This window comes from Magnolia sinica, chromosome 7 (assembly GCF_029962835.1).
Source record: "Magnolia sinica isolate HGM2019 chromosome 7, MsV1, whole genome shotgun sequence".
In the NCBI taxonomy this organism is placed as follows: domain Eukaryota; kingdom Viridiplantae; phylum Streptophyta; class Magnoliopsida; order Magnoliales; family Magnoliaceae; genus Magnolia; species Magnolia sinica.
In genome coordinates this window covers 96,296,002-96,323,009 of record NC_080579.1, presented here as the reverse complement: position 1 = coordinate 96,323,009, position 27,008 = coordinate 96,296,002, and the positions used below count along the sequence as shown (strand labels likewise).

The following is a 27,008-nucleotide window of genomic DNA, read 5'->3' as shown; positions in this document are numbered from 1 at the left end:
TTCACTCATTACATGTTGGATCAAGGCGATTTTAAGCTCGTTGAAAAGATAATTTAATGAATTTTCAATCTATATTAGAATTGTTGCATTTAAAGATTGTTTGACTTTTAAAAAGTTGGGTTAAAGTCGCCGATCTTGAAAGTTTTCAGCACTATGTAGTCTAACAAAAATGCTCATAACTCATCCATCAATAGTTAAATTAGAACGATTTATAACTCATGGAAAGATAATATGACAAGCTTCCAATGGAACATGAATTATCTGATTTGAAGACAATGACCTTTTAAAAGTGGGTTGAAGTCATCAGTCGTGAATTTTAGAGGCCAATTGTTAATTTTTCGACATCATGTGATCTAATGAAAATGCTTAAATTCAAAATAGAATCATCGATTTAGAGACCATTTGACCTTTTAAAAGTTTGGTTATAGTTGCTCGTGAAGTTTATTGGCATCGCATGGTCCCACTAAATTGCCTAAAACTCTCTCCTCATATGTCAAATTAAGGCAATCTTAGGGTCATTTAAAGATACTTTAACTAGCTTTTAAACAAGACAATGAATTATCTCATTCATAGAGCATTTGATCTTTTAAAAGTAATATTAAAGTCATTGATCGTGAATTCATAAAGTTGGTCATTAATTTTTCAACATTGCACGATCTAATAAAAATGTTCATAACTTCCTTTTTGCACACTAAATAAGGATAACTTTTGATTGATTGAAAAGATGATCTTTCAATTCAAACTAGAGTCATTGGATTTAGAGACTATCCACCTTCTAAAAGTTCGGTCTACATCATCCATCATGAATTTTGCTGGCGCTGTACGATCTCCCTTGAATGGACTTGATATTTTTTAAGGGACATGAAACCACTTATGAATTCTCAAGTTCCAATAGGACTTAGCAGAGGAAAATGTAAAATCATGCCTAAAATCCACTTGGCCTAGCAATCCAACAATGGTATCGGCGGAAAAGTCGCTGAGTATATTATGTGGGTAAAGGTGGATGTATGTGTTTTATCATTTCCTTTTATCTGTCCATGTTATTTCAGGGCATGACCTAAAATTGAAGCATATCCCAAGCTCACGTGGACCATATCACATGAACAGTTGGGTAATGACGTCGACCGCTGAAACCTTTTTAAGGCCTGCAGTGACGTTTATTCGTCATTCTAACTTACTCATGAGGTTAAATAGACATGAAATAGACATGGCCGAAGGGTCAACACAGATATCAACTTAAGCTAAAACTTCTGTAGCCTTCAACAACTTTTTAACGGTAAGTGTTCAATTCCCATGTGGTGTGGCCCACTTGAGCTTTGAATATGGTTAAATTTTAGGCTGATGCCCTAAAATTAGCTGGTAAAATGGATGGACGGCATGGATAGGAACCCATACGTCACTGTAAAGGGATGGACTATGAGACATGTATGTCACGTGGGCCCCACAGTTTACTCAGTACGCTAATACAGAATCTGCTTACCATTTATCTACTTGCGGGTGTCCCATCCCAATTATTTCAGACGGTGTGGCCCACTATCGCTTTTAACCGTCCTGATTTTGGGTTTCCGGGTGAACACGAGGCAACGCAACTGATGGACGGGGTAGATCTCATTCACGTTCTCCCCTTATAGTAGGCTTCATTGAGATTTTTACCCGCTATATCTCTCTCTCTGTTCAGCCCGCACCCACGCGACCCCTGAACCCTAACTTCTCTCTCCCACCTCTCCGTTTCTCGTATCTTTTCCATCTCTCTCGCTCAGACTCTCTCCCGATCGAACCCGCTGTTTGGGCTCTCGGAGGAGGAGGAGAAGAAGAAGAAGAAGAAACGGTAAGTATTTTTATTTTTTTTTTGGTTTTGATTTCGGTAAACGTTCCATCAATGGTCTGGATCTGCTAGCAGTTGACCCTACTTTTCTGTTGATTTCTCACTCTTCCAGAGGATTGATTTTGTGTCCTTTCACCTCCAAAATTTGATATTTGCAACCCTTGGGGGTGTCAATTACCCCATTTCCGGTGTGGAATAATCATTTACATTTTACTGGAATTCATAATAAAGAAGAAGTTTCGGCTGGGCCTCTCATTGGATTGGGCATTGTCTAAACATTCCTTGATCAGGTGATCTAAACCATGCGATCAAGAGTTTCTAAACGGACAGTTGAAGATATGGCAGTGTTCCAAATGCATTCAATGATGCATTTATAACAGATCAGGTTTGGCCATAGTCAAGGATGGTAGATCTTCAATATTTAGAATATATTCTAGCTGAATGATCGACCTCCCTCCTTAATTGGCCCTTCAAGTGGGGCCCACATATACAATCTCAGCTATTTCCGTTGCATTTGAGTAGTCCACCATACAAGGAGGCACTCATATGGTATTTTCCTTTTCTGTTAAGCCATTTGGATGGGAGTGAATGCATGGAAATGAAATGAAATGGAGGTAAATGGGCATGTAAAGAGGATTTGGAAGTAAATGGGGTGGAATGCCTTTTTGAGCTCCATTGGAGAGTCGCACAAGCAAACAAAGGTGCCGCTATGCACATGTCTGCCATACTCGTGGTATGTTGATAATTCACAAAAACAATCCAATTATTGGCTACATCACTAAAATCACACCAATAGAATGATCCAAACCCTCCAAAGGTTGGTCATATAAATGGATGGCTAAACAACTTTGGCAAGTTGCTTGTTTGTAATTGTTACATTTGTGGCCCACCCAACAGGTTGCTTGTTTGTAATTTTTTGCAAAAGTATACATTTCAATGGGCTTATTACAATCATTCTGTTAAATATCATATATGTACACTAATTTGGGATATTAAAGCTGATTTGGAATAAGCACATATGTTCCTGTGAATATATTAAAAAATTCCAATGCATTCCAATTCCTCCCATTTACTCAATCCAAACAGTATTTGGATTTCAAATGCATTTCATTTACTCCCATCCAAACACAATTAAGTCATTTACTCTCAATTCGTTTACCTCCATTTACAAGCTCCCAAACGAGCCCTTATGCATGGATTCGACAATAATTCATATCCACTTGACATGGCCAATGGCCTCTTTCATAAGAAATTATGGGAGCATATAGAGATGTTTTTGTTAGAGAGAACCATTGGTACTCTGGCAAAGTCTAGCCATCCATACTCATATACACAGCGATCGTGCACATGGCTTGTGCGTGCTTCCATCCAAACTATCCAGATCACGGGCTTCCCTGTAGATGGAGAATAGCCCCAATATAAGATTGCATGGAAGAACCTAACGATCCACATCTCTCATTAAGAGTCATTTTTTTGGTTGAATTTGGGCCATTGCCTCATTTCATATTAAGCATCCATTTTATGGCCACTAATCAGAGTCATCAGACAGGTTCATTTGAATTTTTTTTCCTTTTTTATCACTTGCAACCATTGCCATATTGGCACGTGTGCCCACATGTGGTTGGTATTTTTTCTTTTATTTTCGTGGATGTCATATCAAACTTCTAGGTCACTGAGATTGTTGTGGTAGTTTTTATTTTTTTTCCTTTTTTTTTTTTGCCCCATTTCTTTGACCGTTTATGACCCTCAAACATGGTGTGCTGTAAAGGCCGTTACGTAAAGGTAATGGTGGCAACCGTTACACGTTACAGGATCATAATGGTTGTAACGGCTGTTATAGAAAAAATGACCCGTAAAGGCCGTTACAACCCCCGTAACGGCCCATTATTTCCCCCCTTAAAGGCCCCGTAACGGTCCATTACAGGGATGATACATGTTTTTCAGATTATTATTTTTTAAATAATTTTTTTTAAAAAATAGAGAGACTGTAATGGCTGTTACGGCCCTCGTCACAGCCATTTCACCCCGTATCGTAAAGGTAATGGTGGTGGCCGTTATGGCCACCGTTACAGAATACCTTGCCCTCAAAAGTGTTTGGTCCACCTTCAATGAGCGGAACAACTCATTTGTTGGGCACATTATGGATGGTCCACTTTGTTAAAAATGGATGTAGATAAAAGATATTCAGTGAGTCTTCTCTTTTGTTTTAGAGACGTGAACTCCATTAGAATTGCGAGCTGAACCTAAACCCGAAATGCATCTTTCATCAAATGGTTCGGATCCTCAACAAGTTTGTTGAGCTTCTTTTTTTTTTTTTTTCTTGAAATTTCTTTTTAAATTTGGACCAATGAAGTTTGATTTTTTGAGTATGGGCTAGCAACCAAATAGAATTTGATGGAATCTATTCCATTTTATTCTACATGGTCGAGTCTGCTTGATTTCTTTTTAAATTCTTACAAAAGTTGCACGTACAAAGTAAATCCTTTGTTCCGATAAACATTTGATTTTTATTTTTTTTGCTTTTATACTTAATATTAGATTTTTTTTTATACTTTTTTTTATTCCACACGATCTTATGGTTTCTGTGCACTTTATATAGGGCAATGGGAGATTTGTCTAACATGAATTTTGTAATCTACAATACAAGTCCAATTTCAATAGGTACTTTTACTAAATCTCTTAACATTCCTCTTTGTAATATTTCTTATAGTCGAAGAAAAATATTTTTTATTGTTGAAGTATGAAATTCTCTTATTACAACTTTGAGGATCGTAGCATAGATTAGGTCACATTGATAGGGTTAAATTGGCAAATGCCATTACTTTGTTATGAATTTAGGTGATGCGTATAGCTTGATTTATGAACATCTTTTCATTTTTATATCTATTGATTTCACCTGCTCCTCCAAATGAGTGGTACCCATTTTACCCACTTAGGGGCATTTATACAATTTTAAATTTTAGATATGAGCAACACGTATGAATGTAGCTTGTATGATTTATCTCCTCCCCCTCTATATACCCAAGGTGTTTTGTAATGGTAACGATGGCTGTAACGGCCACCACCGTTACCTTTACGATACGGGTTGTAACGGCTATTACGGCCCCCGTAACAGCTGTTACGATCTCTTTTTTTATTGAAAAACAAATATCTTGAAAACCTGTATTTGCCCCGTAATGTTGATTAAAAAGTATGGAACTATCCCATAACAGACAATTACGGGATTGTTATGGCCTTTATAGGGGACGTAACGTGCAGTTAACGGCTGTTACGACCGTTACGACCCCATAACGGCCTTTACGACACACCATATATATACCCCATGTCCTCTCTCTCTCTCTCTCTATATATATATATGTATATATATGCTCACCTTTGCACACGCATCATGGGCCCAAAATCTGAATGGTCCATGTGATGTGGCACTCCATGAAGCCCCTAAGGCCTAACTTTGGGGGGACGTAGCAAAGAGAGAGGCAAATCAGGGGAGGAAATTGTTTCCTTTTGCCATGGCCCACCAAAATTTTCAATTAGGGTAAAAGTTGGGCCTTGGGGGTTTCATGGGGTGCTGCATCACGTGGACCGTTCAAATTTTGGGCTCATATCATGTGAGATGAGTTCTCAAAAAGTTCTCACGAATTCTCGTGAGAACTAGTGCATAGATGAGCATTTCATATGTGTGTGTGTGTGTGCAGCTAGCACCCTCACTCTCCGCGCATAGTCGCACACTTCTCCCTCCCTTCCTCCTTCCCTCTCCTCTCTCCTTCTCTCTCGTCATGAGCATTGCACGTGCCATACCCACTAGTAGGCACCATTCTATGTTGTTGAAACACAAAAATACCCGTAGGGCTAGGAGATTAATGGATTTGTTTTATATTTCCTGAATCGTTTGTGGTCACTTGTTCGCAAGTCATGTTTTTTATATTGATATTAGGGGTATATTGGCCTGGCCGAAAAATGATAAGATACGAGCGTCATGTATTGGAACACCTTAAAACTTGTTTTACCCGAAAACATAGTTTTGGATGATGATATTTGTTTACCTATTTTCCTTGTAATGTTGTTTAGATTTCGCTTGCCTTCCAGGAGAAAAAATGTTAATTGGATGTCAATGTCCAAATCATTAGCCGTTTTAGCATAAGTGGTCTACAGCATCCATTTAACAGTGGATCCTCTACAACTTCATCTGACTGAAATACATTGCATTCATCAAACATTTGTGACATACCTTAGAAATTATCCACTTGAGTCATGTCTATGCCCATTACATCATCTTTTGATAAGAACTTCTTTATGGAAATGATCATCCAAAGTCCATGTTAAGGGTTCTTTATTTGATCCTCTTTGCCTCTAGTTTGGCCTTGACCTTCTTTTCCCTTGTGCACAAACACACTTTATGCCCAGGCTTCCATACCAATCTGGCCTGTTTTATGTGCGTGCACTGCAGCGTAAAACACCCTAGCTCTATGGGACATAAGTGGTTCACTTGATAAGTCAGTTAGCTTTATTTTTCCGCCAGATAAATCTTTCAGAAAAAAGGGCAAGATGATCTACATGTTAGGATCCACCTGATTGACGGCTTGGATCTCTCACCCATTTTCCATGCTGGGCCGATTTCACATGTGGTGGCTTGTAACCATACACATGTGGGCTTAGCAGACCTGTGTTTTTCATGTGATACTTAATGCAGCGGCATTTTCACATTAGGCTCAAGTGGGGTTGCCTGTGGGATGCAGGGGCACACTCAGGGTGGGCAACCCATGTGAGGTGGGCCCCATCTGTGTGAAGCGGAACCCATGTGAAGTGGGGCTCACGAGCGGGGTTCGGCCGAGGTCCTAACCCATGCAATGTGGGGCCTGGTTCATGAGATAAAGGGATTAGTTCGTCATGCTCTATCAGTTCGAGCTTTTAGAGAAAGTGGCTAATTGTCCTACATCAATACTTTTATTAACACCTATGCTTGTGTGGCATCTTACTTTTTCTTTCTGTGTGTTTCGTGGACAGGAAGTTACTCATGTATTTTAACTGATTCTTCAATTATAAAGATATGATGTACCTAGACGAGGCATCTTTTGGCATTATTCTACTTTGAAGTACAAGATTGATATGGCTGGATTATTGCCAGGAGACCCTTCACATCATGGGATGGTGGAAAGTGGACCATACAATTTTTCTCACGATAAGCTGGAGGAACTTGATCATTCTAGTTCTAATTGGTATTTATCTCGGAAGGATATTGAAGAAAACTCCCCATCTAGAAAAGATGGCATTGATTTGAAGAAAGAGACATATTTTCGTAAATCATACTGCACCTTTCTCCAGGATTTGGGCATGCGGCTTAAAGTGTGAGTTCCCTCTTGTAGTACTTTTTTGTTCAACTACGCATTCATTTTGTAGGGATTTTTCCATTTGATTTCTGAGATGTTCATTTGTTCCCTTACATGCAATCAGTTTGCTCTTTAAAAATTGTCATTGATTGGTATCAACTACTCCCACAAACTCAGTAGAAAGTTGGATCTTATTGAATTGGCTTTGAATGTTTGGTTTGTTTACCAATTAATTATTATTAGGGAGTTGAAGGTGTGTTTCACAAAGAGCAAACCACAACTTATTGTAGCAGTCAATTAAAAGACTATTGATTTTTATTTTTATTTTTTGTTTTTTTGGTTGAATTTTGTTTTGAAGCTTCTTGACGAGTCTAATTTCCCCATTTCTATGTCAATATGAAGAAAATAGATATAAGGGAAACCACTGTCAACCATTCCAAACAAAAAGATGTTATTGTAATGAGAGAATTCTGACAAACCACAGCATGTACAGAAACAGAATGTATAGGTAAGAAACTCAACATTTTTATTAACAAATAGGAGAAGTGTCCTCTTACATTCACATGCATACATACATAAGTGATGGAGATTAAATCTGGACACTTGATGGAGATTATATTCTCTTTTTAAGCTTAAAATCTGATCAGTCCACACACACATAGATTTCCAGCTAAAAACAAACAAACAACTTAAATATAATTTTCTCAAGTTTTGCTAATTTAACTTCACTTGCAGCAAGCTTTAATAAAAGGGAAACTAACTAACTGGAACTATCAAACTTAGAATCCAACTAAATATGACTTCAAAATTCCATAACAACTTAAATAATCAGCCCTGTCCAACCGTGTAGCTTTTACAAGCTGTGCGGTTGTACAAATACATCAATTAAGGGTTACAGTTTGTATAAAAAACTGTAAGATGATACTTGATTGGATGTGGCCCCACAACTCAATCAGTTGATAAGCATATTGCCTTCATATTCACAGGTCTTGTTTTGTGCTAGTATGTTACCTTGCTTCATATTTGTGTGTCTTGTTTTGTAGTTGCTATCCATTTCAATATAGAAGCTCATACTTTATTTTTTAATGATTATTTATCACCAATAAATTGTTTTTCTTTTAGTTTTCCACTGTTGAAACTATTTCCTTGAGCTTTAAAAGTCCTCATTTATGATGATAATCCATAATTCTGCCTAAAAGAATTGTGTGCACATGAAAGTGACAACAAATGGTTTGAAATGCAGGCCTCAGGTAACAATAGCTACGGCAATAATATTTTGTCATCGTTTTTTCCTTCGCCAATCTCATGCCAAAAATGATAGGAGGGTGAGTATTCATTGTTTCTTTTTTTCTCTCTCTCTCTCTCTTTTTTTTTTTTTTGGAAGAATCTGTTTTTTTAGTTTGACGAGCACTTGGTTTCATAGATCTTTCTAATATGGAATTGATGTTAACAATATGTTACGAAATCATTACTTATGTTTACTGTTATCTTATATGAAAATTAGAACCGTTCATTAACATATTTGGTTTTAAATAAACCATCCTGGCGAAAAGCATATACTTTTAAGGAGACAACTTGCTAGAAAATAAATAGGAGAAGGCTAGAATCTTAAAACCACCAAACTCTACATTAGACAGTAGCAACCATGCAAATGATGGAAACAAGAAAGAAAAGGATTGGAAGTTGGACACAGTCACTTTTGGATTGAGAAACTTAAAACCTATGAGCAATAATTTTCACTTTTTTAAAAAATTGCACTTTGTTAGTAGTAAAATCCATTCATCAGCAAAGAAAATTATGTCTCCCTCTAATGGTGTTTCCTGTGAGAATAACATAATTGAAGGGAAAAGTTTTAAATATCCCTTACTGAATCATCATCATCTTTGAAGCCTACTAATTGGGGTTGTCTTAAACAGAGTATTCATGATAGAAGTAGTGGTGGAAGTTTGATACCCGCTGCCAACCTGATGCAACCCTCCATCCGTGCCTGGTATTGGCAACGAGAGTGCAAAACTCTCACTGGTGGATTTTCTATTTTTTTGAAGCAATGATGATTTTATTGCGGAAAGGCTAAAGTCGAAGAAATACAGAAAGAAAACAAAACAAAAAGAAAAGAAAAGGGAAATAATTAAAACTCTCCCTAGGAATCAGGAAGTGGGGCTGGAAGCATAACTGCAGTGCAATCCTTGACAAGATCTTTGGCATGATTACAGACTAATATGGTATCTCTTTTCTGATTTCTGAAGCAAAGAAGATTTCTTTCCGACCATAGTGACCAAACACCTGCTAACAAGCATAAGCACAATATCTTCTTCCCCATCTTCCCTTTGCCCCCACCGTGCCAAGCCAATAGGAGAGATTCAATGTTGCTTGGCAAGACCCACTGAATGCCAAAAAAGAGAAAGACACATTTGCAAATCTTTCTTGTATATACACAATGTATAAAGAGATGCTTTACTGATTCCTCATCTTCATAACATAGTAGGCACACATTTGGTAAAATCATATTCCTTTTATGCAAATTGTCTACCTTGAGCACTTTGTTCCTACCCGCTAACCAAATGAGAGCAAACTACCTTTGGTGGAGCGCCATATTTCCAAACATGAGTTGCGTGACACTAATGGAGCAATATAATGATTTAACAGAAAACGTATGGGATTTATCTTTAAGCCACCTCAAGGAGTCCCTTTCCGAGATTAAAGGACAAACCTTTCTCAACGATTCCAACAAAATCAATAGGTCCTTAGACTCCGATTCATTAAGATTTCTCCTACAAGGAGGGGCCCAAATGATTTTATCTTTTTGGAGAGAAACACCTAGCCACCTTCAAATTAGCTACTGCCAAGATCCCCGCTAGGCAGGGAAGGATTCACTCAACCTTTGATCCCCTATCCAACTATCATCCCAAAATCTAATCCCTTCGCCGTTACCCAATGTAAACTACCCGCCCCCCCCAAAATTAACTCGATTGGCTTGCACACTTCCTCCCATTTCGGTAAGTGGAATTTCTATTTATCTTCCATCCAATCCTGTCTGATTTTCTCTAGCTTATCTAAAATAGCTTTCGAACACTTGAATAATGACATAAAGTAAACTAGAAGATTAGACATAGTTGCCTTGATTAGAGTAAGCCTTCCATGTAAAGACAAGCATCTTCTTTTCCAACTAGATAACTTTCTTTCAAACATCTCTATCACTTTGTCCCAGATGTGTTTAGCCAGCTTCTGTATACATAGTGGTTGCCCAAGGCATGTGGAGGGGAAAGAGCCTTCCTTACATTCAAGCACGACAATCGTAGCAAACATTCCTATCTCTTCCTTTGATAGGTCAACTCCAAGTAATTCACTTGAGTCATATTTATTTTCAACCTCAAGACCACCTCAAAAGAGACTAGTAATATCCAGAGATTGTCTACCTTTGCTTCGTTGGCTTCATATAAAAGAAGTGTATCATCCGCAAATTGTAAGTGTGAGATTTGGAATTGAGAATTGCCAACTCTAAAGACTTTCAGTAGATCCATCTCGATTCTCGACTCCTCTTGCCAACATTTTGCTCAATGCCTCAATAACCACCATAAACAAATATGGGGAAAGTTGGTCCCCTAGTTGAAGCCCTCTAGTTGCTTGGAAATAGTTGTTCGAAGATCCATTGAATTTGACTAGGATTGAGTATTTTGCTGATTTAACACAAGTGCGAATTGATGACCTCCATTTCTTCCCGCAACCTATACGATGTAGCATATAGTCGAGGAGTCTCCAATCTACATGATCGAAGGCTTTTTCAATATCTAGTTTACATACAATCCCCTTCAAGCCTCTCCTATTATAGGAGTCAATACATTCATGCACTATCCACAATTTGCCTCCCATCTACAAAAGCCCTTGCGTCTTGGAAATCACATCTTCCAATATTGCTTGAAATTTGGATGCTAGTAACTTTGCCACTATTTTGTAAGGCCCCCCAAGAGACTAATTGGCTTGTAAGTCCTTCAAACTTTCTATCTTTCTCTTTTCAAAATTAGAGCAACAAAAGTAGCTCCTAACTCTGCCGCTAGATAACCTTTCTCATAGAACTCATTTGCAAAGCTAATTATGTCTAACTTTATAAGATCCCAAAACTTTTGATAGAATGCTATTGGATAACCATCCGGCCCTGGGGCTTTATCTCTACCCAAATCGATAAATTGCTTTTACTATTTCTGATTTCAAAAAAGGTACCTCTAGAGAATCTGTGGCCTCTCTAGGAATAGTATCGAAAGCCAGGTTGTCAAGTGATGGTCATTGTGTTCATTCTTAGAACTATCGATGTACATTAATGCAGGGGCATTTTCACACTGTGCTCGAGTGGAGTCGCCTGTGGGATGCAGGGGCACACTTAGGGTGGGCGGGGCCCATGGGGGAGGTCTTGTGTTCGAGACTCTTCGCAGGGGGTGATTAATGCGCATTTCACACCGGGCTCGAGTGGGATAGCTTGTGGGATGCAGGGACACACTCGGGGTGGCCCATGTGAGGCGGTACTCATATGATTTGGGGCCCACGAGGAGGGTTCGGCCAAGGTCCTAACTCATGCAATGTGGGGCCTGGGCAATGAGATAAAAAGGATTAATTCGTCATACTCTAACAGTTCGAGCTTTTAGAGCAAATGGTTAATTGTCTTGCATCACACAGACCTTCGCTTTACCTTCTACCCTTTTCCCCTCCACCATCACTCTCTTAATCTTGTTTGCACATGCATGAGCACTAGCCATGGCATGAAAGACTTCAGTTTCTTATCCTCCACCTTTAGTCAAAGAGCCCTAGATTGTTGCCTCCATCTTATTTCTTCTTCACTAAGCCTCACGTTCAAGGTGTTCCGTAACGGCAACAATGGCCGTAACGGCCACCCCTGTTACCTTTACGATACAGGGCATAACGGCTGTTACAGCCCCATAACGGCCATTACGGTCTCTCTTTTTATTTTTTATTTATTGAAAAAATCCCCGAAAAACTTGTATCTGCCCTGTAATGTTGATTAAGAAGTATGAAAAACCTATATATGTCCTGTAATAGACAATTAAGGGACTATTATGGCCTTTATATGGGATGTAACGTGCCATTAACGGTAATTACGAGTCATTTTTTTTTCATAACGGTTGTTACGGCTGTTACGACCCCGTAACGTGTAACGGTTGCCACCGTTACCTTTACAGCCCCATAACGGCCTTTACGGCACACCATGCTCGCGTTATACTTAGCCCTGTGTAATTCTCTCCATGCCTTTTCTTCATCCAAAAGATCCCCTCCCTCTTCTTTTATTGCAAGAGTGAATTTGTAACTGAATTTTTGATAACTCCTCTTCTTGAGCCCCATACACTTCTTTTTTCCATACGTTTATCTTACCCTTGAGCAGCTCTAATTTCTGAAATAAAGCTAAAACCAGCCCCTCCCTGAACTGAAAATGAAGTCCACCATTCTTTCACTTTTTTGGAGAATCCTTCCACTTCTCACTGGTGGAGTTTCTCCTACTTAACTGAATAACTAATTGAAATGGCTTTCATGCATGATACAACAGAGAGATGATTCGACAAAAGGAAAAAACACATGTTTTAACGAACGTGCATAGTGGAGACTAGAGAGGCAAGCAGGAAAAAAGAAAGAAAGAAAGAAAGAAAAGCATCTTTCTCCTTGGAGCAAAACCAAAATTTTAATCTTAGTTAAAAACCTAGAACCTATCCCAAACGTTAGGTCGCTCTTTGACAACTCTTCGGAAGTGAGGTGTGAGTTCACATCTCAAGTTTCGTCCTAACCCCCCCAAAGATGCTGTGGCCTTTGCGTGGTTAGCGGGAGGAAAAGGGTGCTTGCTATAGACAATTTGCAAAAGATGTCGATGGCTATTCCCAACTGCTGTCTCACGTGCATGAGGTACTCAGAAACACTGAACCACTTGTTTATCCATTACGTCGTTCACCCGTAAGGTGTGGGATAGGTTTCTTCTCCTCTTTAACACCTCTTGGGTGGTGTTGGAGTCCAACGAAGAGCTCTTCCTCACATGGCATGGGGAAGGAGTCGGGAGTAAAGGAAAGATATTTGGAGGTTAGTTTTCTTGGCGGTTTTTTGGGAGTTTTGAGGAAAAGGAACAATCGGTCCTTCTGAGATGAGAGTGGCTCAGAAGTGGCTGTATTAGGGAGGGCTCACTTAGACGAAGTGTCTTGGGTCAATTGTATTGAAGCCTCCGGCCTTTTTGATTGGTCTATGATGGCTGGGCTGTTTTTTTAGTTTTCACCTTTTGGTGTTTCTTAATAAAAGTTCTTTACCTTAAAAAAAGTTATTAACCATTTCATTATGCATAAACTTAAGCATACAAATGTGAACTTCTAAAACTTGCACTAGTTTTTGGGGTGGATTTCGATGTGCAAAACAATCAAATCTTGCAAAACTCCGTATAAATAATCATCATCTTGTTTTGGGGGGGCTAGGAATGGGTGTTGTTTTAGGAACATCCGGGTGGGGACAGAGGAGGTTATCCGAAATGTCTTAATCCTTTTAGAGAGTTGGGTTATTTATGTAGAGGCCACTTCGGCCGTCCGTTCTTGTTGATTTTGTCTGTTCCACATTGTTGTTTTTCATTCGCTCCTGGCGAGCATCTTCATAAAGTCGTCATAATCTCACTCTCAAAAAAAAAAAAAAATATCATCATGAACGATCTTTAGAAAGAGCTATAGGTAAACCAAATGAATATTTGAGCACAATTTTACTTACGCCTCTTGGAAATTGGGTATGTGCATACATCATGGCAGTGGTACTCCCTTTTGAACCTAGATTTGTCTCAATTGTGCAATTGTCTTCTCTCTCCTTGGCCTTCATCGACTTCATTTCTAACCCCTTTTTATCTATTTGACCATTGTTCAACACATCTGGCCAATCACACAATTTAGAAACACACACACACACACAAACGTATGGCCAATAGTTTCTTATGAATATGACAGTGTAAATTTTTTTGTGTTTTTAACCTAGGCTGTGATGGTCCCCTAGATGGAGTGTTTGTACTTTGTATTCACAGCTCTACCCTGTACATGTTAGGTATTGTGCGAGGAATGTCCCTTCCCTATCTGGTGTGCTAGAGGCAAAACCTCCTCTTTCCCAATAACTTGGCAATACTTTGAAATTCAGGAAATGTTTTACAACTTGTGAACCATTGAATCTCACGTTCTATCCCTAGGACTTAAAAACTGACTCTGCTAGTTTTGTTGGTATTTGAGATTTAGCAATGGAATAATTCGTCATTCCATGGGTTCTCAAGAACCTTTGGCATGTTAAATTATTCATCTAGGCTTTCCAGTTCAAGCCTAAGCCTCAAATGTGATCCTTAATGCCCTAATCACTCAAGAAGAGTTAGTTGCTCATCTTTTCCTTCACTGCCGAGTGCAGAGTAGCAAGTGAAGCACGGAATCATTATTTCACCTTTTCTAAGGGTTGCCAAGCAGTCCATTTGTAAGTTGCTTGTGACCCTTCTTTTTTTTTTTTTTGGGGGATTTGTGGTTATTCGGAAGATGATCTCTTATGCAGTCATGTGAGGAATATGAAAAGAGAGGAAGTATGCCAAAATGGTTGTATTGGCCATTACGTAACGGTATCGGTCAACCCAGTTACCTGATACAGGGTCAAATCGGTTAGCCCTGAAAAAGCACTGTAATGGTCCGTTACAAACCCATAAAGGTTGTAATGGTGCCATTAAAAAAATACTTACCTCTTCTCCTTTCTCTCTCTCCTCTCGGCTGTAACCCTGCAAGTGCATCTCTCTCTCATCTTTTTTTCTCTCTATCTCAACTCAAGTGAACATGTGGCTGCTTTCTTTTTTTTTTTTAACACGCACACACACTCATGCCTGTTGTGGAATTTCACCACCTATGGATATTTGAACCCCTGACCGGGTGTTGAAACTCCCGAGTGTCTACCACCCGAGCAAGAGTAAGGATCCAAATGGCTGCTTTTTGTTTCCGTGTTTAAAAAGTAAAAATCAATCCAAATGGTTGGACTATAAGTTACGGTCCAACAACAACCTTTTGTGTGTGAGAGAAATCCACTCCATCCAATAGGTGTGCCCCATCACGAGAGTCACCTTTTGCAAAATTCAAGTATATCTACTTATCAAGTGGACCACAATTTTATTTTATTTTTTTGACTTTTTTTATTAATGGCTAGAAATTTTTGTTTATGGTATGGCCCAACTAATGAGTAGTTATGAATTATTTTTGCACTAGGTGGCTCACATTTTGTGGCCAATCGATTGGAAAGGTTGGATTTCACACGCACTTAACCAATTGGCTTCTAGTCCAACCAGTTTGATTTGAGAGCTCTTTTTAACTTAAAAGATACTCTAGTGGTGCATGAAACTTGATACATGTACACTTAGAAATTTGTACATTTTGTGTGTATTAAATCAAACTAAACTCATTAAAATGTGAGGCTTCACAATTCCAAAATCAGATTGTTTGAAAGATCATAACCTTTGATTTGAAATAGGACCATCGGATTTTTAAAATTCTTCGCTATCTGATAAATGTCCACCAATTTGATACTCAAATGAATAAACATAATTTGGAGCTTGATACTCGTACATGTAGAAATTTATACATGTGCCATTTATTAAATCAAACTAAACCATTAAAATGTGAGGCCCGCTGTTGCTAAGTCACGATTCCAAAATCCGATTGTTTAAAAAATCATAACCGTTGATTTGAAATAGGACCGCCAGTTTTTTAATTCTTCACTGTCCAATAAATGTCCACCAATCTGATAGTCAAATAGTGAAATAAATATAATTTGGAGTCCATTTTATTAGTGAGATAGAGTGCCATAGATTGCACGACTTTCAAGCCAATTGGGGACACTCGAGTGGCCCCTCTAATCGGTTAAATTTAATTCTAATTTCTTTCATAAAATATCTTAGGGAGAATGATATCAAATAAATATGTATTAATGGGATGTCATAAACTGCATGAATTTGGGGTTGATTTGATGTTAGGGGTGTCAATGGTCTAGGTTGGTTTGTCGGGCTTCTAGGCCTGGCCCGCGTCGGGCCAGGCATGGGCTGGAATATCAGGCCCGAGGGTTGGGCTCGGGCTAAAATTTTAAGCCTGTTTCCAAATCAGGTGAACTTGGACTATGAAGTTCATAATCCCGTCGGCCCGCCCCGACCTACTTGACTTTGAAACAACATTTCAAAATTGAAACAGTTTCATCCTATTTGTTTCGCGAGAGGCAAAAGTTATTTTAATGAAAAGGGGTTGCTAGCTCGAGTGGGCCCCACCATGGTGTTTATGTGAAATCTTCCTTGACCAAAAGGTGTGCCACCCCATTTTACGCCCAAGACCCCGAAAAACAGACGCATCCGTGTTTCTGACGGACCACACAATTAGAGATTGTACAGGGCAACACTTAGCCTCCGAACTTCTTCCCTTTGTATGGCCCACCTGAATAATGGATTGGCCTGATATGTGGGCCACAGTTTTAAGTTTTGATGTGGTATCTAATTGTTGGAGTGGATTTTATATAATCATCATTGTGGACCCTGTGGACGTCTCTTTCCCAATTTTTTTCCTTGGTGTGGCCCATCTGAATCACAAGTCATCCTAATTTTTTGGTCATGGTCTTAAATTAGGATTAAACATCTGTGGTCGGAGTGGATCTCAAATACACATCATAGTGGCTCCCTTGAAACTAAAAGGTGGTTGTCCTAAGGAAAGCTCTTTTGTTCATCTTTGGGCGCACCTTAATGTTTCCTTATTGTTTATTTATCATCCAATCTGTTGATATGGTCACATGATCCTGGATGAAGGGGAAAAACAAATTTCAGCTTGATCTAAAATTTGCGTAGCCCATTAACGGTCAATCACAAATTATTCTTATGGTCCACCTAATAATTGAAGCTGCTTCATTTTTGGAATAATGATCTAGAAAAATGGATGGACAACGTGGATTCATAAGACACACATCAAGGTGGGCTCCACGGAAGTCATTCACTAGAAATCCTAGCGCTGGGATGCTAGGTGGGGCACATCGTTATGTTTGTGAGAAATCCACTCCGTTCATCCGTTTTTCTTGATAATTTTAGGACATGAGACCAAAAATCAGGTGGATCCAAAACTCAAGGCGGCCATACGAGAGGAAATGGTGGGGATTAAGTGACCACCATTGAAACATTTGTATGGCCACAAAAGTTTCGTATCAGGTTGAGTTTTTTGTGTTTTCACTTCATCCCAGTTGGAATGACCTTATAAGTGGTTTGGATGGCATATAGACATCAAGGTGGAGCCCATGAAGGTTTCGATAGTAAGCAAATCTTTCCCCAGTTTTTCCATTCGTATGGATGCCTTGAGTTTTAGATCTACCTTTGATGCAACCAAATGGCCACGTTCCGATGGATCAAGATTCGATGAAAAGGCCCACATCTCATGAGAGCACGCTTCGCACGTGTGTACAAGAAAAGGACCACCTTCCTTTTTTAGCCATCATCACTTTCCATTTTTTCAAATTTCTAGATTAGGAAATCTGTTCTTTCTTTCGTATTTTTATTTTTAGGCGTGAGTGTGTGGGGTGTGTATGCATGTGTACAAAAAAAAAAAAATAATAATCTTAAATATTTTCTTATCTTAGCATCTTCTTATTTTAGAAAGCTTTGTTACTTGGGTGCTTTCCTATTTCATAGATTCTTATTAATGCAAACCCGAAAGGGATAGCAAATAAATCAATAAGAAAATAAAGAGATTGTGGAAAAGATCCAACAATCCTCTAGCCGGATGCTAGAGAACACAATGCAAGACTGTGAGCAAGCTCAACAGTCCTCTAGTCTAGAACTAGAGATGACTTTCCCTCCCTTCAACAGGCACCATAGAGAAAAGAAGCAAATTTCATAAAGAGAATATTGATCAAGTTGTATTATTCCATAGGACAAAAGTCCTACTTATAATCAACCTTACAATCTGTAATAAAAGATATGAAATCTAAAAATCTATGAAATAGGAAAGCACCTAGGTAACAAAGCTTTCTATATTTAAGAAAATATCTAAAATAAGAATCTATGAAATAGGAAAGCACCTAAGTAACAAAGCTTTCTAAAATAAGAAGATGCTTAGATAAGAAAATATTTAAGATTATTTCCTGCCTAAAAATAAAGATATGAAAGAAAGAGCAGATTTCCTAATCTAGAAATTTGAAAAAAATGGAAAGTGATGATGGCTAAAAAAGGAAGGTGGTCCTTTTCTTGTACACACATGCGGAGTGTACTCTCATGAGATGTGGGCCTTTTCTTCGAATCTTGATCCATCGGCACGTGTGGCCATTTGGTTACATCAATTCCATCTGGCTTCGAAAACAACTCGTCCTTGAGTTTAAATTGGTAGTCATAATCTCCTGCCAAGATCCTCGTTTGTGGCACGTCTTCTTTGGCTTCACTGGTAGTTGATGGTGGAGACCTACACACCTAACGGGTAGTTGGTGCATGATATGGTGTTGAAACACAAACCATCTTTTCTTTTGCTTCTTGTTGGTCTTCCTTATTCTAGGTGTTGATTGTGACCCCGTGGTCACAATTGTCTTTCGATTTGCATACCTTAGTTGATATTGAGATGCTACTATTGTGTTGACCTTTATGGAGTTTGCTACTATGTGTGTAGCATTATCCATCTCTTTGACCATCAGATCGTCTATATCTATTAAATCTTTTGTCTCTTCAATTGAATCATTCGTCAGCTGATCTTTTGGTTTTACTTGAATTTCCTCCGATATAAGCATTGATCCATCAACCAATCCAAAGGAGGATTCCTTTTGAGTTGCCACGTCATCTATAACCACGTCATTCCTTAGACTGCCAGATAAAACATATTGAAGCCCATAAAGCCTTTCCTGTTCAATCAAGGGCTCAAAGCAAGCTCTCATGAACTCCTTGAGTTATTTGAATTCATTTGCAATATCTTCCTTGGATGCTTTAAGCTCCTTCTTGACCTCCTGCAAGTTCTCCTTCCACATCTTTTGAATATTCGTAGGCATCACTGACATTTTCGTGCAATGGGATGCTTTTGGATAACCAGCACGTGGGGAGGGGTGTTGAAAGAAATCACCATAAGGCACATATGAAAATGGGTATGACTCAAGATTATATGAATGGCGATCTTAATCATCGAAGTAACTCGGATAAGAATAGCACGATGGATATGGAAAGGCATTGGAGTCTGAATAGGGATAATTGCACGACACGTGAGAACATCTTCCTATCCATGACATTTTTTTTCCCCAGTTTCCCAAGAGTAGAACTTGCTCTGATACCAATTAATGCAAACCCGAAAGGGTAAGCAAATAAATCAATAAGAAAATAAAGAGATTGTAGAAAAGATCCAACAATCCTCTAGCCGGATGCTAGAGATCACAATGCAAGACTGTGAGCAAGCTCAACAGTCCTCTAGTCTAAAACTAGAGATCACTTTCCCTCCCTTCAACAGCCACCATTGAGAAATGAAGAAAATTTCATAAAGAGAATATTGATCAAGTTGTATTATTCCATTGGACAGAAGTCCTATTTATAATCAACCTTACAATCTGTAATAAAAGATATGAAATCTAAAAATCTATGGAATAGGAAAACACCTAAGTAACACCTAAGTAACAAAGCTTTCTATATTTAAGAAAATATTTAAAATAAGAATCTATGAAATAGGAAAGCACCTAAGTAACAAAGCTTTCTAAAATAAGAAGATTATTAGATAAGAAATTATTTAAGATTATTCCCTGCCTAAAAATAAAGATATGAAAGAAAAAGCAGATTTCCTAATCTAGAAATTTGAAAAAATGAAAAGTAATGATGGCTAAAAAAGGAAGGTGGTCCTTTTCTTGTACACACGTGCGGAGTGTGCTCTCATGAGATGTGGGCCTTTTCTTCGAATCTTGATCCATCGGCACGTGTGGCCATTTGGTTGCATCAACCTTATTTTTGGTCTCATGTCTTAAATGATCTAGAAAAATGGATGGACGGAGTGGATTTCTCACAAACATTACAGTGGGCCCCACCAAGCATCCCAGCACAGGAACTTCCTGTGAAAAGCTTTGGTAGGAAATCCACGTCCGGGTCTCATGCGACGTTGAACCAGCGTGTGGGTGGGACCCTGACAGTAGGGCCCACCTAGATGCATGCACAGTATATCCACACCATTTATCTGTTTTGCCATATGATTTTAGGTGTTTGTCCAAAAAATGATGCAGATGCAAATTTCAAGTGGTCGTGGACCACTCCACACGAAACAGTGGTTATTGACCATTAAAACCCCTTTCTAGGCCACAATTTTTTTGGAGCAAGGTGATATTTGTTTTTTCCTTTCATCCAAGTTTGTGTGAACTTATCAACAGGTTGGATGGTCGATAACCATTACTGTGAACCCTAGGAAGTTTGTGTGACAGATCAATGACCACTATTTCTTTTAGTGTGGTCCACTAGAAACTTGTATCTACTTTATTTTTGGGACCATGCTATAAAATAATTAGTTCAGACAGATAGACAGCATGGACATGTAGAAAATACATCGAGGTGGCCCCCAAAGAGTTTACTCATGTACACAATCCGCGTTCATAAATGTGGTCAACCAACGAATTGGGTGGGACTGTGATCGTGATGCCACCTCATTGTAATATGATGTATCGACACTATCAATTCATTTTGACAGATCAATGACCACTATTTCTTTTAGTGTGGTCCACTTGAAACTTGTATCTACTTCATTTTTGGGAGCATGCTATAAAATAATTAGTTCAAACAGATAGCGGCATGGACATGCAGTAAATACATCGAGGTGGCCCCCAAGGAGTTTACTTATGTACACAATCCGCGTTCCTAAATGTGGTCAACTAGTGAATTGGGTGGGACTGTGACCGTGATGCTACCTCATTGTAATACGATGTATCTACACTGTCAATTCATTTTGACAGATCAATGACCACTATTTCTTTTAGTGTGGTCCACTTGAAACTTGTATCTACTTCATTTTTGGGACCATGCTATAAAATAATTAGTTCAAACAGATAGACGGCATGGACATGCAGTAAATACATTGAGGTGGCCCCCAAAGAGTTTACTCATGTACACAATCCGCGTTCCTAAATGTGGTCAACCAGTGAATTGGGTGGGACTATGACCGTGATGCCACCTCGTTGTAATACTATGTATCTACATTGTCAATTCATTTTGACAAATCATTTTAGGGAATTGTCCGAAAAATGAGGCAAATCCAAATCTGAGGTGGACCACACCACATGAAACAATGGTCATTAAATGACCACCATTTAAAATTTTGAGGGGACTACAGAACTTTTGGATCAAGCTAATGTTTATGTTTACCCTTCATCCAGGTTAGTCAGGCCTTATGAACAGATTGGATGGCAAATCCACACCATGGTGGGCCCAAGGAAAGCTTCAATGGTGTACATCATTGCCACCATGCCTTCCTGTGGTGTGGTCCACTTGAGCCTTATATCTGCCTAATTTTTGGGCTCATGCACAAAAATGACTTATAAAAATGGATGGACGGTGTGGATAAAACACATACATCATGGTGAGCCCTACAGAGCCCTTGACAGGACTGACCATCTCGAGCTAACTCGATTTGTGCCCGTAAAAAGGGCTAGGAAAGTGATTTCAAAAGCCATAGAGGGTTCCAGACTTCCGGAACCCTAAAACCCCAAAATCCCTCCCAAATCTCGAGATTTCTTCGAATTTCTCTGGATTTTTTCAAAGCGTGATACCTTCATCACTTGCATTTCAATTGGGTTTTCTCGAGACGAACTCGAAGATTCCGTTTGCACTCACATACGCAACGCTTCGATTGAATGGCCCACCAAATGAAGCTTCCTCTTCTACAGGGACCGAATCTATCTTGTTGAACGTTTTTCTCTTTTTATTTTATTTTTATTTTTATTTTTTTTCGGATATTTACGCTATCCCTAGTCTCCCGGGATGACAATATTGTCGATATCACTTCTTTTTCTTTTTCTTTTTAATTTTCTAGTCTCTTCCGAAGGTTTCTTATCGTTGGACGACGATACCGATAATATCGGCCGATAGTATTGATATTGTGAACACTGATCCCCACATCTCAAATGCCTCAATATGTAGTTGAGAAAATCCCAATCCACATAATCTTATGTCATTTCAGTATCAAGTTTAGAAATAACGCCTCTCTTTCCTTGAAATTCCACACAAATCAATGCATTCATGAGCTACTAGCGTGCTATCCATGATCTGCCTACCTTCCACAAAGCCCCTTAAGGCTTGATATCACTTCTCTCAGAGCCGCTTGAAATCTAGATGCCAAAGTTTTTGCCAAGATCTTATTGATGATTGGGCCAAACTGAGTTCTTTGAACTCAAGTTCTTACCCCCAAAGGTTTCTTCGTGCAGGATTTCAAGAGCCCTGTCCGCGTACTCCAGCCTCATCGAGATGAAGGCGAAGCCGTGATAGGCGGAATATTTGTGAGCCCGAGGGATGACGACTTCCATGACCTTGCCAGCTCTTCCAAAGATTCGAGAAATTGACCGGGAGCCATCATTCCAGGAAATCTACCACAAATAAAGTCGGGTATTCTGATAGCTCCTTCAATGCCCTCACCCCTTTCTTCATGGCTTTGTCTTTCTTGCTGCGAACTACAGTCCATCCACCCTCGGCCCCATCTTCCCTCATCTTCTCTTTTGCTGATGCCACCTTCCTGTCCTCACCCTATATCCCTATAGCTACTAAATGGTCAATTGCCCCCCCCCCCCTCCCCGCCCCTCTCTCTCTCTCTCTCTCTCTCTCTCTCTCTCTCTCTATATATATATATATATATATATATATATATATATATATAGTCACTCTTTTCACCATTCCGTCTTTTTCATCTCAGCATGTGGTATAAGGACCATGATCAAGTTAATCCAGTTCAGGCATCATGGGCCTCCAAGACCCTAAGACTTGATTTGATCCTTCAATGTAAGTGCTCAATTGGGCCTAAGACACGAGAATCCACATCCGTGAACCCTCACACTTCTATGTAGGGTAGGGCATAGGCACCAACTCATCAATGTTGTATAAGGACTATGATCCAGCTGATCCGATTCGGGTATCATGGGCCTCCAAGACCCTTGACTTGATTTGATCCTTTAATGTAAGTGCTCAATTTGTCCTAAGACATGAGAAGCCACATCCGTGAACCCTCACAGTTCTATGTAGGGTAGGGCATAGGCACCAACTCATCATTGAGCCTGATGGTGGAGGGCCTGGAGGCCTTCCATCCCAGCTCGTCCTTGATTTCCTCACACTGGATGAACAATATACCTTTCACGGATTGTCCAATCCTGCTATTATAGTCATGGAATTTAGGGTACTGAGATCCATGAAACATAACTTTCCATTGGCCTTGGGCATTGTGTCCAGACTCATATTCTCCTATTACAATTCAAGGCTTTCCTTCAACCCTTAAAATCATAGATGGTCGAAGTTTCCCATGCATAATTATGGCACATTAGGTAAAAGGAAACACATGGGGTCATTTATGTACATGACCATAACCACCATCATTGGCTTTTTAGGGCACACAATACCAACAGCCCGTTCATATAGGAAGACCAAGATTCCTCTCCTAGCCGAACTGCAATCAATCATCACACTTTTAAACATATTTATTTTCTAACTCAACTCAACTCCAAAACATCTTAACACCTTGAAATTAGCCACAAGATTAGTTTTCCTCACAAAACAATATTTTATCATCTGCATACTGAAGATGAGCCACATGCTTGTCCTGACCATTCTTGAATCTGCTGAGCAATCCCCCCTACTGCTTTGTCTATCATCCTGCTAAGAAACTCAACAATATACCATGCAGATTATTGCGACAGTGTGCATGTTCCTTGCTGGGAAGGTTGAAGAAACTCCTAGGCCACTGAAGGATGTCATTCTCGTTTCCTATGAGATGATCAATAAAAAGGACCCTGCTGCTGTCCAGAGAATCAAACAGAAGGTACTGTGCTGCTGTCTGTTCTTTATACTTTTATTTTTGCCCATTCCAGCAGTGTCATAGTTAATGTTTACGTTAACCTAATAGTTCTCTTCTTTGTTTTCTTGAACTTATTTCTCTCTTCTAGATTTGCTGTCATTATAACTGTAAGCTCCAGCTTTCTATATTTCTTCCATTCTTACAAAATTCTGTTTCTTTTTTTCTTTTCTTTTTTGTTCATTTGTGATTATTAATGGCTCAAAATTTTCATTTTATAATTTCATATGCCAGTGATGGCCTTACCCTGCATGATCATATGCAGGAAGTATACGAACAACAAAAGGAGCTTATTTTACTTGGGGAGAGGGTTGTGCTTTCTACTCTTGGTTTCGACCTTAATGTGCACCACCCCTATAAACCCCTTGTTGAAGCAATAAAGAAATTCAAGGTTGCGCAGAATGCCCTTGCTCAAGTTGCATGGAATTTTGTCAATGATGGGTATGCTCTCTCTCTCTCTCTCTCTCTCTCTCTCTCTCTCTCTCTCTCTCAATCTATTTTTTACACACTGGAGAGGCTAATGCAGGCTGCGGACATCACTCTGCCTGCAATTTAAGCCCCATCATATTGCAGCTGGTGCCATCTTCCTTGCTGCTAAGTTTCTGAAAGTGAAGCTTCCATCTGATGGCGAGAAGGTCTGGTGGCAAGAATTTGATGTTACCCCACGGCAGTTGGAAGGTTCATATTCCAGTCGTTATTTTTCCCCGTTTAATCAAATGGGGGCTGGATTAGATGATTTTACTGTTCATGTTCTGACATGGATTATTCCCTGCAGAGGTTAGCAATCAAATGTTGGAACTGTATGAGCAAAACCGTACAGCACCACCGCCTTCTAACGGGAGTTCAGGTGAAGGGTTTAATCATCATCGAGGAGCAATGGTGAAGACTCCAGCCGGTGTTGACCCTGTCTCAATAAACAGCTATTCTCCGGCTGTTGGAGCAGCCACTCTCAAGCAAGGAGGCCCAATTGTATCATCAGTTCGAACAGGGCCGGACCAATCATCTACAGACAATCATCAAAGTGTGCCTCAAAGAAGTATTCAAAACCAAAGTAATGATTACGGAAGCACAGAGACCAGGAGTGACTACAAGGTGTTAGATGGCAGTGGTGGAAGTAGGGACCGCCGACATCATGAACCAGATCAATTTCCCTGTAGCAGCAGCCAGGAAAACATTGCTGAAGCCTCAAACAGATCCAAGAATGTTACTAGTTCAGATTCAGAAAGAAACGAGGCTACTGTGGAAACGAGGGAATGGAAGGATGAAGGGTTGTCGCACAAGTCCTCTGGCAATATGGGTGGTCAGAGTTCTTCATACGGTGAAGGGCTGAAAGGTTACTGTCCACCAGATGCCATCAGAAAGATTGACAAGGAGAAGTTTAAGGCAGCACTAGAGAAGCGAAGGAAATTCCGAGCTGATGTGACCAGGAAGGCAGACTTTATGGATGAGTATGATATCATCGAGAGGGAGCTGGAAAGTGGTGTGGAATTGGCAGCCGAGGATGAGAAAGTAAGGCAGGAGAGGAGGCAGAGCTGGTCTAATAATAAGCAACAGCCTTTGTACAGGCTGGAACCTGAGAAGGCTGCCCCTAATCTTGGGAAGGTGCACGGTGATGTTGGTGGAGGAGACAAAAATTTCCTTCCGATCAAACAGCAGTCATCAGGGAGTGATGGTGGCGGTAGGGTGAGGTCAGCATCTGTTGAATCGGAAGAAATGGTCCATGGAAGTGAGCCGGATGGTCTGGAGAATGCAGAAGAAGGGGAGTTGTCCTTCGATCCTCCTCGGGAACTCCATTCTCCAAAGTCCAGTAGTCGCAAGCGCAGAGCAGCAGCAAGCCCAATCAAACAACATGACTTCCAGCAGCATCCTCATCCTCCAGTGGCAACTTACCACCACCGCAGTCACCAAATTGCGGAAGAAGGACGGGTTGATCGTGTGGAAAGAGATCATAGAAGGCACAGACAGGGAAATCACATCTGAGATACGTGTGCACATGCCTGCATGGCCCTCTATTCCATGGGGCATTTGAATACCCTATTACTATGGGCATATAATAAATGTATTCTTTTGTACCTAGTAAAAAGGCATGCACATTGGACAATGCACTCTTCGGACCCATATTTAGGTGAAGAAACAAAAAGAAATGCTAACACATCTAGATCAGATGGAGGAGAAGAGTTTAGACATGCTAATGAGACCTGGGCCATTGCTTTGAAAATGCTTTGGTCCAAATATATAGGTTGGGCAATGCTTCTCTGTTGATTCTAGGTGCCAGCTTGGTTTTGTGCTTGGGCATGCTCTTTCAAAGGCCCTGCCTGATTAATGGTCCAAATCTCTCACCTGTGTCGAAGATCTTTCCTTAAATCTGCCTTCACACAAATCCCGTCTGATGAATGGTCCAGTTTGGCAGGTAAATCTGCTGCTATGTAACTCTGATGTTTGTCTTTTTGGGACATTGTTTGAAAAACTTAACTATAGGGTCTGTCAAATGTTGGTTAAATTCAAACAACCTTGTTAAATGACTGCCTAATGCCAGTTCTGGTTAACCTCATTGATGAATAGTACTGATATTGAAGGCCATGATGACCCTGCCACCACCAACGGTGGTGATGACAGGATCCTGTAGAGCCCACTATGATGTATGTGTTTTATGCATGCCATCCATTCGTTTTGCTAAATCATTTGGTCTATGAGCCCAAAATTGAAGCATATCCAAAGATCAAGTGGGCCACATCACAAGAAAGTATGGATTGAGGGAAACGGATTGGCTATTCCCCCTGCCACCAGCCAATGGCTGGTGGT

The 27,008-nt window shown here is 39.8% G+C and overlaps 1 protein-coding gene across 5 annotated transcripts; it reads left to right on the top strand.

Moving 5' to 3' along the window:
- Nucleotides 1-1,552: 1,552 nt before the first annotated feature.
- Nucleotides 1,553-26,468, top strand: LOC131251846 (cyclin-T1-3-like). 5 transcript variants are annotated; one of them, XM_058252834.1, is made up of 8 exons: nucleotides 1,553-1,828; nucleotides 4,425-4,486; nucleotides 6,951-7,170; nucleotides 8,396-8,477; nucleotides 24,039-24,173; nucleotides 24,472-24,647; nucleotides 24,733-24,884; nucleotides 24,982-26,468. In XM_058252834.1, the coding sequence occupies exons 2-8, from the start codon at nucleotides 4,429-4,431 to the stop codon at nucleotides 26,184-26,186; spliced, it is 2,028 nt and encodes a 675-aa protein (XP_058108817.1). In that variant the 5' UTR covers nucleotides 1,553-1,828; nucleotides 4,425-4,428; the 3' UTR covers nucleotides 26,187-26,468. The 5 variants fall into 5 exon arrangements, with proteins under 5 accessions (XP_058108817.1, XP_058108820.1, XP_058108821.1 ...); XM_058252837.1 differs by having other exon boundaries at nucleotides 6,830-7,170; XM_058252838.1 differs by lacking the exon at nucleotides 4,425-4,486.
- The last annotated feature ends 540 nt before the right edge of the window (nucleotides 26,469-27,008 follow it).

What these genes read in the sequence shown, in the direction of transcription:
- LOC131251846 (XM_058252834.1), top strand. Translation starts at nt 4,429, where the DNA reads ATGGGAGATTTGTCTAACATGAATTTTGTAATCTACAATACAAGTCCA. An exon ending in TCCAGAGAATCAAACAGAAG is followed by an intron (nt 24,174 to 24,471) that starts GTACTGTGCTGC and finishes GATCATATGCAG; the next exon opens with GAAGTATACGAACAACAAAA. An exon ending in TACCCCACGGCAGTTGGAAG is followed by an intron (nt 24,885 to 24,981) that starts GTTCATATTCCA and finishes TATTCCCTGCAG; the next exon opens with AGGTTAGCAATCAAATGTTG.